This window comes from Oncorhynchus mykiss, chromosome 8 (assembly GCF_057628025.1).
Source record: "Oncorhynchus mykiss isolate SJ-2025 chromosome 8, ASM5762802v1, whole genome shotgun sequence".
NCBI lineage: Eukaryota > Metazoa > Chordata > Actinopteri > Salmoniformes > Salmonidae > Oncorhynchus > Oncorhynchus mykiss.
In genome coordinates this window covers 34023772-34035432 of record NC_143029.1, presented here as the reverse complement: position 1 = coordinate 34035432, position 11661 = coordinate 34023772, and the positions used below count along the sequence as shown (strand labels likewise).

At 41.6% G+C, this 11661-nt stretch overlaps 1 protein-coding gene and 1 long non-coding RNA gene across 2 annotated transcripts; both read right to left on the bottom strand.

Moving 5' to 3' along the window:
- Nucleotides 1-215: 215 nt before the first annotated feature.
- On the bottom strand, nucleotides 216-4421 carry sf3b6 (splicing factor 3b, subunit 6). The gene is made up of 4 exons (XM_021612389.3): nucleotides 4215-4421; nucleotides 2203-2321; nucleotides 1920-2058; nucleotides 216-628 (listed from the first exon to the last, which is right to left on the bottom strand). Exons 1-4 carry the CDS (start codon nucleotides 4242-4244, stop codon nucleotides 539-541), a joined length of 378 nt encoding a protein of 125 aa, XP_021468064.1. The 5' UTR covers nucleotides 4245-4421; the 3' UTR covers nucleotides 216-538.
- Nucleotides 4422-4522: 101 nt separating this feature from the next.
- LOC149981506 (uncharacterized) lies at nucleotides 4523-7035 on the bottom strand. Its single transcript, XR_016497765.1, has 2 exons — nucleotides 5774-7035; nucleotides 4523-5618 (listed from the first exon to the last, which is right to left on the bottom strand). It is a non-coding gene; the product is annotated as an uncharacterized LOC149981506 (long non-coding RNA).
- Nucleotides 7036-11661: the final 4626 nt, after the last annotated feature.

Here is an 11661-nt window from a genome sequence, read left to right as displayed (position 1 = left end):
AGCCGAGACAAAATAAAAACAGGCTGTTATACTGTGAAATACTGACTGCAAAGATCCCCGGTTCAGCATTGTGTGTGTATATATAATATACAATAGAACTGCAGGCAGTCGTGTGTGCCTGTATGCAACGATTGTGACCTATACCTCTACTTTGACCTGGAACTCATTACCTTTTCACCAAGAGTGCTATAACAGATGTGCATTCACGCAAGACGTATGGCCAGCAGCTTTTTTAAAAAAGGACAATTTTACCAAAATACATATATTTGACAGAATCTGAAATCTAAAAGTGAATTTGTATGAATAGATTTTTGATGCATACATTTTGTGGATGATTTTTCAGAGATGGTATGTGTTCAATATGCACCACAGAAACAAAGTAAAAAAAAACTTTAAAAAACAGGCCTGCCAAACAATGAAATCTAACAAAAGTAGAAAACACACGCGTGCTAAATTTTGCGACAAACAACTTCACACTTGTCAAAACGCACATTCTGTACCAGGGAAGGACAATGGGGAAGATGGGGAAAAGGCGAGTCTATTTTGGGGGATCTGTGTTGATGCCGTATTTCTCCTTCAGAAGCTTCAGCTGCTCCTCTTTCTTCTTGGTGTCCATCTTCTGGAACGCCTGAGAGAGAAAGAGTGACATGGAAACCATGAATTATACACGCTCAAGAGCAGAACTATACATCGTTTTTTTTCTTCCACGAATCAGACAGGCAGACTTGTCAGGCAAACATTGACCTTGCATTAGCGCCTTAATGATAGTCAGTGATGTACATAGTAAACCGCAATATCGGGCCAACTTCCACAACAACGAGTGAAACTACAACAGCGTGAGGAGAGCGTACCGTCATACCCCCGTCAACGTGGTTTTCAGGGTGCTGCACTGGGAGCGCGACAAGATGTGGCCACAAACGTCAGTGACGCAATAGCTGCGATTTTCTCTGGTTAACAGTAAACATTAAACTTTTCTCAAAGCAAAACTTTTACAGGTAAGTAACCTGGTTTAAAAATATATGTATTAGTAGGAAAATGGCAACTCACCCTGGCCTGCACACTGAACCTTTCAACATTTTAGGTGTGTATTTAAAACAAGACAAAGTGCATTCTACATTGGATGATCTAGCTAGCTCTATTGATCACTTCACTTGCTATACTCCCAATTTCATTGGACATTATATACAATTACACCACGCTCAACCCCACCCTCCCCGAGACGCCGGCAAGGCTCCGCCCCAAAAGGGATTTTCCAAGGGCCATTTTCCTATTTAGTTGTACTATTAGAGATTTGTGAATTTATATTTGCTATTGTGTTTCTGTGAATCTACGTCTCTGCAATGGTCTGGCTGCCAAGAAAAATAGACTAAAAGGGCAAAACTACTTCAAGCTAGCTTTGGTTCACAGACATGCTGCCTTTTGCGTGCGGTATATCATGTCTCATAGATCAGCGCGAGTTGTTAAAACTGCGGCTCACGTTACGGAGATGGTACGCTGTAACATTGGTCATAACAAGTGCGAAGAGCGAGGCTAAACTTCTCCATTGGATTGGTCCCGCAGCTTCACATTGCAGCAGAGTGAAGTGCAGTAGCGCACCCATGCAGATCCTCTGTGTGAGTGCATCATCTTGCATCGCTTGTCTGCAATATCTGTGGTTCATCCTGTTGCTCGTGGCACATCAAATTGCTTTCTTTCAGTTGAATTAAAATGATCACAGAGCTGGACTCTTCCGCCAGACACCTACAGGGTAAAATGTAATGTACCAGCATTGACTACACTGTTTGTCAGTATAATTTCTCTATCTACAAAGCGATGAAAGTTATTAATCCCTACCAGATACCCCTTGAGATGATTTATCAACAATGGTAAGAGACTTTGCCAAGTCCTTGATAGAATAGATCGTACATAGATCTACGTACCCTGTTTGCATTGTAGTATAAAACTACAAGATATCTGTTACAGACGTTGAATCCAGACAGGTGATCGCAGGCGTTCTTGGCATCAAAGATGTCCTCATAGACCACGTAAGCTGTCCCTCTTGATTCCGGTGTGTTTCCACTGAAAACAGGGCACAACAAGACAGACATAGGAGACAAGGATGAGACTGTGGTTGAACACCTGCCACAGTTCTGCAGACTACACACGAGAAGATTATACCTAGAATTGGGCTGATCCCACCCAGAGCCACAATCTTCAACTTACGTTCGAATCTGTCGTATTGGTCCATATTTCCCAAAGATGTCGTACATTTCCTCAGCTGTAATCTTGTATGGTAGATTTCTAATGTAGAGTATTCTGTTGACTTCAGGTGGTAATCGAATCTGCAAAGGAAACAGATTTCATAACTGATAAGCTCCATTTAAGCCATGTTTCCATTGGCACTTTGAAATCAACCCAGGTTGGGCTGGCTCAAATTGCATTTCCACTGCCTCCAGAAATAAAATATGTTATGTTGATAGATAGCCAATATGTGACTGCAGCTGGCTTCGCTAATATTGCTAGCTAGCAAGATATTGCAGAATTTAATTCACCCTCACCAGGACAGCAAAGAAAGAAAGAGCGAGCTAGCGAGGGAAAGAGATTGGAGGGACACAGTCAGGCTTGTCGGCCACCAGTCAGGCAGACAGAACTGTCGATCTGTAATCAAATGTAGGCTATCCAATGCTGTATTTCTTGGCTTGCAATGCCTTGCGCAAGTTCACTAAAGTAGGGGCTATCAATGAGTAGGCTGAGCTATTCTACACGCAACAGACCTAAGATCAAACACACACTAGCGTTCTTCATAGTAAAGAGAAAGAGGAGCAGGCGAGGGAGAGAGGATCCGGCCAGGCAGTCAGAACCGTGCACATAAACGATATCTTGGTAATCTGTATTTAGCAACGCTTTGTAAATTCACCAAAAGTATATATTAGGCTATCAATGAGAATGGCTAAGCTATTCTTCATAGTGCCAGTGAATTGAAGTTGAACATTGCCACATGCATCAGTTTAATTAGGCCTAAATGTGCAATAAAAAGTATTGCCTATAGCTTATTTAATGAAAGACTGGATGGCTGTTGATGTCCTAGGTCAGAGCTCACCAATCCTGTTCCAAGAGTTACCTTACTTTAAGTTTTCACTCCAACCCAAGTTGTAACTAACCTGATTCAGTTTATCAACCAGCTAATTGTTGAAATCAGATGCGCTAGATTAGGGTTGGAGTGAAAACCTACAGGATGGAAGCTCTCCATGAACAGGGTTGGAGAGCAATGCCCTAGGCAATAGATCACAAAGCAGCATCCCCGCTAAACTAGTTGGAAATGGCAAGTTCACTTTCTCGTCCATAAACATAGTCAAGCGCAAATGCGATTCGGCAGCTCAAATCAGCAGGATGTGGGGGCATTGTCATCAGGAAGGACATCTACCATGGATGGATCGCTAAAATAATGATTATGAGCTCACTGCATCAATTTAAATAGTATGGCGGCCGAGCACGAGCTATCAGTGTAGCCTATCATCATCTAGACATGACTTTGAAATATCTTCACGCCGACAATAACCTCCAGGCTTCTGTTGGTCAATTCAATTTGAAGAAAAATCATTACAAGGGGCATTTTGGAAAAAAAAATCCTGTGTGAATCATCCTCTGGAATAACACACATGCTTGGATAATAATTACAGAACCAACATCTCTGGGAATGCCTGCCTGAACAAGGGTATAACATGGAAAATAATAGGTTTATCAGCGTAGAGTGCACGCATCATCCAATGGGATCCATCATGGCTTCACACAACAGAACGGGGCTTTTTAAAAATTATAACCAAATCAAGTTAAATAAGTATCAACAACTGTGCCAAGTTATAAACAGTAATGTCAACGTTACTAACGTTAGTTACGCAGTTGAAAGCAAGCTACTAGCTCACTCGCATAGTTAGCTTTCTAGCTCGAGACTTCAGTAAAAATGGCAAGCTATTATTTCCCTACAAAAAAATACATTTAAGTTGTGTTTTATAGTTAATGTCTTCATAAAATTCAAATTAATCGATGAAGCCATCCGTCTGTATTTAGTTTCCTACGTTAACGTGGCTAGCTAACGTCGTTAGCGAGCTAGCTAACAGTACGCGTCGTCAGCCATCCAGCTACCACGCTAGTTCTGTATTTCTAGACATAAACCCTGACTCAGTTGATTGTAGCTATCATTTGAACCCAAAAAAACATGACAACTGTGAACTTACATTAGCTCGTTTAGCTGCTTGCATAGCCATAGTTGTATATTTTCCGTACAAAATGTTCTAAGAACAAAAATTGCGTACAGCTTTGGCCGTCGACACAATACAGACAGACGCAGTTTGTTTACGTATTTCCGTTTCCAGACAATTCTGCTTCTTCTTCTTCTTCTTCTTCTTCTTCTTCTTCTTCTTCTTCTTCTTCTATGGTATAATGGCGTTCGCAACAATTGCATGTGCATTCCGCCACCTACTGTGCTGGTTAATAATAAGCATCCCAAAAAGGAAAAAATGTGGGTAAAAATAAATCAAATATCTCAAATCAAATCAAAGTTTATTTGTCATGTGCGCCGAATACAACAGGTGTAGAAATTACAGTGAAATGCTTACTTACAGGCTCTAACCAACAGTGCAATTTCAAACAAAAAGGTGTTAGGTGAACAATAGGTAAGTAAAGAAATAAAAACAACAGTAAAAAAACTGTGAAAAATAACAGTAGTGAGGTTATATACAGTAGTGAGGCTATATACAGGCACCGGTTAGTCGGGCTGATTGAGGTAGCATGTACATGTAGATATGGCTAAAGTGACTATGCATATATGATAAAGAGAGAGTAGCATTAGCTACCTGCTCCACTGCCGTCCCGTCGATGTGGACGGGGGCATGCTCACCCCCACTGTTTCCTGTAGTCCACGATCAACTCCTTAATCTTGCTGACATTGAGGGAGAGGTTGTTGCTCCATCACCACACTGCCAGGTCACAGACCTCCCCCTTTAGGCCTGGTCAGGCCTTCCACCGTTGAGTTGTCAGCGAACTTGATGTTGCTGGAGTTGTGCATGGCCATGCAGTCGTGGGTGAACAGAGAGCACAGGAGGGGACTAAGCACACACCCCTGTGTCAGCGTGGTGGAGGTGATGTCAGGGAGTCCAGGATCCAGTTGCAGAGGGAGACGTTCAGACCCAGAGTACTAAGCTTGATGACAAGCTGGAGGGGACAATGGTCTTGAATGCTGAGCTGTGGTCAATGAACAGCATTCTCACATAGGTATTCCTCTTATCTAGGTGGGCGAGGGAGAGCAATTGAGATTGCGTCGTCTATGGATCTGTCGGGGTGGTATGCAAATTGGAGTGGGTCTAGAGTGGCTGGGATGGTGGAGTTAATGTGTGCCATAACCAGCCTCTCAAAGCAATTCATGATTACCGAAGTGAGTGCTACAGTGTGGAATAAGGGGTAGTTAGAGAGGTGGTTGGCCATGGAATACACATAAAATGGGGTGCTGGTGTGCTTCTGCACCTCTTTTAGGTCGTTATCACAAATATCCAGCCCATGTTCAGTCATTCTCGGGGTCTCGCGTGTGTCCCTCGATGTCATTCCCTCTCAGTCGCAGCATTCAAATCGTGGTCATCGTGTGTCTGTGAATCACAACATTAAAGACGATGAGTGATCACAGCATATCCACAAATGGAGCCATAGGCAATACAACTTAAGCATTGAGGACAGCCTTTTGTTGACAACATGGTGGTTTACACTATGTCTACTGTGTGTGTGAATGATGGAAGAATCTTACCCCAGCTGTAGGTACATTTGTGTGTGGTCACTTAGGTTTACACATCAACCAGTACTGGGACCATTGTAGACTTGGGATGCTTGCTCTCAAAGTGCTGCTTGAATGAATTCGGGTCTGCGTCGATAGAGGTCAAGTACAAAATGGAGGAAGTTAACAATCTGTGGCTTAGATTGACCTCAAAGCTGACACAAATGATACAAACAACAAACTACTACACATATGAAAGACTTTACCATACAGGCCAGTACAATAGCCTACAGATGGAGAGGAACCTAAAGGCAGCTACCGGATCAGAGCGCAAGTGGTGGAAGTTGGCTGAAGTGGATGCTGAGTTCGAATTAAGCAGCGTGTCAAGTAAATTTGGTAGTAGTAGTAACGAAAACTGGAACAAAAAGGAAATGGTATAAAATTGGAGTAGAGGCTACATGTGTAAATGATAATAAATCGCTTCTTGTTGGGATGCGTTTTATTTTTTATTTCTTTATTTTTTTTGCGGCGTTTGTTGAGTTAAGGATGCATGTGGGAAACCCGTTTGAGGTGTCGAAAATGGTGACCTATGCGCTTGGAAAAGTGGAGTCTGACAGAGTGACCAGGAGTGTATTTCTGAAGCGCTGAGGAAGATTGCAGTGGGCCTCAAAAGAATCCGGATAACAGAAGTTCTTTGTTTTGAACTTCGGAGTAGAGCACACATCAAAGGAGTCTCAGGGGTGACGAAGGATGTTCAGGTTGAATACCTGAAGAGAATTCCTGGTGTGGGTGGTTTCTGGCCTCTGACCCGCTGGGCGAATGGAGAAAAATAAGAAAGTCTGTCTGTTCTGTTGTTTTTTGATAAAGAGCAAATACCTACCCATGTGAAGCTTGGTTATGTAAGATACGGCGTAAGAGCTTTTGTTTTCAAACCACTGCAATGTAAGAATTTTAAAGGATTTGGCCATGTTTCAAGTGTGTGCAGATGAAAATAATATACTGAAGAACGGTATTGCAATTGTGGTGTCGTTTTATCGTTTTATTTGGTTTTATATCAACAAGTTCAACTTCAATTTGAGAGTGGAGCTTACATTATGTGTAAATATACCTCTGTATCGCTGTGATTCAGTATGTTCATTATTTTAAGTCAGGTGTTAGAGTTGGCCTGGGACAAAACTCCTGCTCTTCAGGACTTCCTCCAATGTCTGAAACAGACCAAAGCAGGAGAATAGAGTTCCAGGTTGACACAGTTGTCCTAATTGAGAGGTGATAAGACCCGCGGACACCCATTGGTTCTGGAATAGAGAAGGTGCAAATAAGGTTAATAATTTGGCATCATTAACATGACAGCAATTCTACCTCAAAAACAAATGTGTGAATAACAATTCATTTAAAACCCACCATAGCAGGTAGGACTAAATAAGGTTACATAACCTTGCCTACTAGCTATACTAATGATCTGCTGTACAGAGCTTTACAGCAAACATATCAATGTTTCCCCACAGTAAAGTAAGCACACTGTTGACTTACTGTTGGGCCTCCTGAGTGGCGCAGCAGTCTAAGGCACTGCATCTAAGTGTTTGAGGCGTCACTACAGACACCCTGGTTTGAATCCAGGTTGTATTATAACTGGCCGTGATTGGGAGTCCCATAGGGCGGAGCACAATTGGCCCAGTGTCGTCCGCGTTTGGCTGGTGTAGGCCGTCATTGTAAATAAGAATTTGTTCTTAACTGACTTGCCTAGTTAAATAAATTAAATGTCAAATTAAAAGAGGATGGTAATCAGCAGTGGTGTAAAAGTACTTTAAAGTACTACTTAAGTATTTTTTTGGTGTTTCTATACTTTACTTTACTACTTATATTTTTGACAACTTTTACTTTTACTTCACTACATCCCTAAAATGTTTTTGTCTTGAACGCACCATCAATACAGACAGACAGGAAGAGGAAGAGAGAGGCCCAACTCAGCGGAAAATCTATCTCCCTCTAGCAGATGGTGTTTTAATTTTTTTTGTTTTTCTACGAGGTCAATGAGAGACAGTGGTGTATAGTACTGAAGTAAACATACCCCAAAAAACTACTTAAGTAGTACTTTAAAGTATCTGTACTTCACTTTACTATTTATATTTTTGACAACTTTTACTTTTACTTCACTACATTCCTAAAGAAAATGTACTTTTTACTCCATACATTTTCCCTGACAACCCAAAGTACCTGGTACATTTAGAATGTTTACCAGTACAGGAAAATTGTGAAATTCATACACTTATCAAGAGAACACGTGGTCATCCCTACTGCCTATGGTCTGGTGGACTCACTAAACACAAATGCATCTTTTGTAAATAATGTCTGAGTGGTGGAGTGTGCCCCTGGCGATCCATGAATTTTTAAAAACAAGAAAACGGTGCTATCTGCTTTGCTTAATATAAGGAATTTGAAATGAGTTATACTTTTATTCTACTTTTGATACGTAACCCTTGTGTAGTCTTAACATTCTGTCTACTCCCCTTGTCCTTAGGGTAAAAAATGACCCGCATTCACTAAGCCCCTAAAATAAAGCAGCTTTATTGAATTTTAAACCACAAATCTATTTTGCATGATAAAACCACCTGTCATTCATCAAAACGTTGTGAATATCTGGGTTTTCCCTCTTCACAATGCAGAAAAACTGCATTTAATCAGTGAACACCACTCTTTTTTATTACAACCCACTGTCATAATTGTTTTCTTTACTAAAGTTGAGGTTTATCATTATTATTACTAAAGGTACTGCATAGGTGTAAACATTCATTTTTTAGCAAGAGATAGCACTTGTATAACCTAAGAAAATTGCAGAAATGTGCAGAAAGTAGTTTTGAATGCATTTTATGGAAGGTAAACAATAACAGTCTTGAACTTTGTTGGCAATATAGTGATATAATCTTATATATTGTACAATGCGGAATTCAACTACAAAATACTAGTCTTCTCCCATTGTTTTAACCATTGCCCCCACCCACAAGGTGTATAAACAACAACAATAAATAAGGATAAAATAAGATAGATACAAAACAAAAACGTGAAGAACATAAATCAATCAACTCTAATTAGCACATGTAGGACAGTATGCAAGTGTGTGTGCATGGACTTTGCAGATATATTTCTCACATGTGCAGCACATAGTATTTGTTTTACAGTCCTTCTTTGGAAGGCAGAATTGGCATCTTCTGCTCTTGTCTGCCCCAGCTGCAGCCTCAGGTGGATCAGGACATGATTCTACCCCCTGAACAGCTTTCACAAGCGCTGCAGAGGCTGCTGTGCGGGGGAGGCGCTCCCTTCTTTGAATGTATGGAGTTACAAGGGCCTTTCCCAGCTGCTCCAGGAACACCCTCCTCTTGTTCCACTTATCAGGCATCCAGGCAGGGTTGATCTTGTTCCATATCACGGAGGCATTGTATGAGGACACATCAATGACGTTATGGAAGATGACCAGGGGCCAGCGGGCAGTCAGCCTCCTGCGGCTGTAAGTTCCAATCACCTTGTCCAGGTTGTCCACGCATCCTTTGTTGTGGTTGTAGTCGAGGATGATGGCTGGCTTCCTGTCCTCACGATCACTGATCTCAGCTGTTTTGTGCAGTGTGCTCAGGAGGACCAGATTCTTGTTCCTCTTTGGGATGTAAGGAGGTGAAGGCAAACTTTGATGAGAAGGCCTCTCTCGCCCTTGTTGCGAGGAGTGCAGGGGGAGCTCAGGCTTGTTCTTTCTAACTGTGCTAACCATGGTGATCTTCCTCTTCAGGAGCTGCTGGCTGAGTTCAAACAGTAGCACACATAATCTAGATTTCTGATTGTGTGCGTGTGTGTGTGTGAGTCTTTGTGGTTTTTGTGGTGTGTAAATTATTTTATAACTGCCGGGTCAAAAATGACCCTAAGACAATCTTTGTACCCTGGTGATGTACAGCTTTCATGGAAACATGAACAAAGGCAATGTTTAACTTTTTCTAATGTTGGGTTCGCTCTAAGAAAAGTCATCAAAAGGTAAAGAAAAAATATATAATTTAGGGGGATTTCTCTGCTGTTAAACATAATGGTCGGTCATTTTTTTACCCTTAAGACAACACAAGGGTTATGTATATTTTAGAAATTACATTTAATTTTCATAATTAAATAAATGTAAAAACCAAATACTTTTGGACTTTTACTCAAGTAGTATTTTACTGAGTGACTTTCACTTTTACTGGAGTAGCTTTCTATTAAAGTATCTATACTTTTACTGAAGTATAACATTTGGGTCCTTTTTCCACCACTGCTCATCAGTCCATCTCTGAGAACTCCCCAAAAAGCCAGACTAAAATAATACAGCTACAAGTAAAGCAGTACTTGAATTAGGGTCCCCACCCCTCACCTACAGGCACAAACAAACAATATCAAGAATGCCTTGCTTCACCATCTAAGTTAGCTAGCTAGTTAACTTGCAAGTTAGACTGTTGGTTTATAAAAGCCAAAGAAATCTGAACTCGTTTTTATGAATTACTCATGCATTTAAATGCCGAGACAAAGAGTTTATAGTTGGTTTGTAGTGATTTTGCCTTAATAAACTTTTACTGCAGTGGGCTAAATCAGAGTCACACAGAGTGTTTCTTGGTAGTCTTAAAAAAATATACTTTGAAACCAAAGTATACACCTCACATACATGGTTATGGGCTTAAAAAAAAGAAGACAACGGTACTATGTCAGATATAGAGTTGAAATGTATTCCATTCTGAGATTGCATCCCAATATTAGAGTTTATATACACCACAGAAGTTCTGAAGATAACAAAACTGTTTGACATAGAAACACCAGATTTTCAGCAGATTCTTTGAAATTATGTTTATTAATTATGGAATTTTGAAAAATGTTAATAACATTCCATCCATGAGGCCACTCATCATTTGACAGCAGAAAAAGGCTTCTATGGTCATATACATTTGATTGGTAACTTTTAGGGATCCTGAGTGGCGCAGCAGTCTAAGGCACTGCATATCAGTGCTAGTAGGCATCACTACAGACCCTGGTTTGATTCCAGGCTGTATCACAACCGGTGTGATTGGGAGTCCCTTAGGGTGGCGCACACTTGGCCACACTTGGCCCAAAAACAACAGTAAAAAAACTGTGAAAAATAACAGTAGTGAGGTTATATACAGTAGTGAGGCTATATACAGGCACCGGTTAGTCGGGCTGATTGAGGTAGCATGTACATGTAGATATGGCTAAAGTGACTATGCATATATGATAAAGAGAGAGTAGCATTAGCTACCTGCTCCACTGCCGTCCCGTCGATGTGGACGGGGGCATGCTCACCCCCACTGTTTCCTGTAGTCCACGATCAACTCCTTAATCTTGCTGACATTGAGGGAGAGGTTGTTGCTCCATCACCACACTGCCAGGTCACAGACCTCCCCCTTTAGGCCTGGTCTTCCACCGTTGAGTTGTCAGCGAACTTGATGGTGCTGGAGTTGTGCATGGCCATGCAGTCGTGGGTGAACAGAGAGCACAGGAGGGGACTAAGCACACACCCCTGTGTCAGCGTGGTGGAGGTGATGTCAGGGAGTCCAGGATCCAGTTGCAGAGGGAGACGTTCAGACCCAGAGTACTAAGCTTGATGACAAGCTGGAGGGGACAATGGTCTTGAATGCTGAGCTGTGGTCAATGAACAGCATTCTCACATAGGTATTCCTCTTATCTAGGTGGGCGAGGGAGAGCAATTGAGATTGCGTCGTCTATGGATCTGTCGGGGTGGTATGCAAATTGGAGTGGGTCTAGAGTGGCTGGGATGGTGGAGTTAATGTGTGCCATTACCAGCCTCTCAAAGCAATTCATGATTACCGAAGTGAGTGCTACAGTGTGGAATAAGGGGTAGTTAGAGAGGTGGTTGGCCATGGAATACACATAAAATGGGGTGC

Excerpts from the sequence above, each read along its gene's own strand:
- sf3b6 (XM_021612389.3), bottom strand. The coding sequence starts at position 4,244 with ATGGCTATGCAAGCAGCTAAACGAGCTAAT. Across the intron at positions 2,322-4,214 it reads AAGCAGCTAAACGAGCTAAT|ATTCGATTACCACCTGAAGT; the intron begins GTAAGTTCACAG and ends TTTCCTTTGCAG. Across the intron at positions 2,059-2,202 it reads CCAATACGACAGATTCGAAC|TGGAAACACACCGGAATCAA; the intron begins GTAAGTTGAAGA and ends CCCTGTTTTCAG.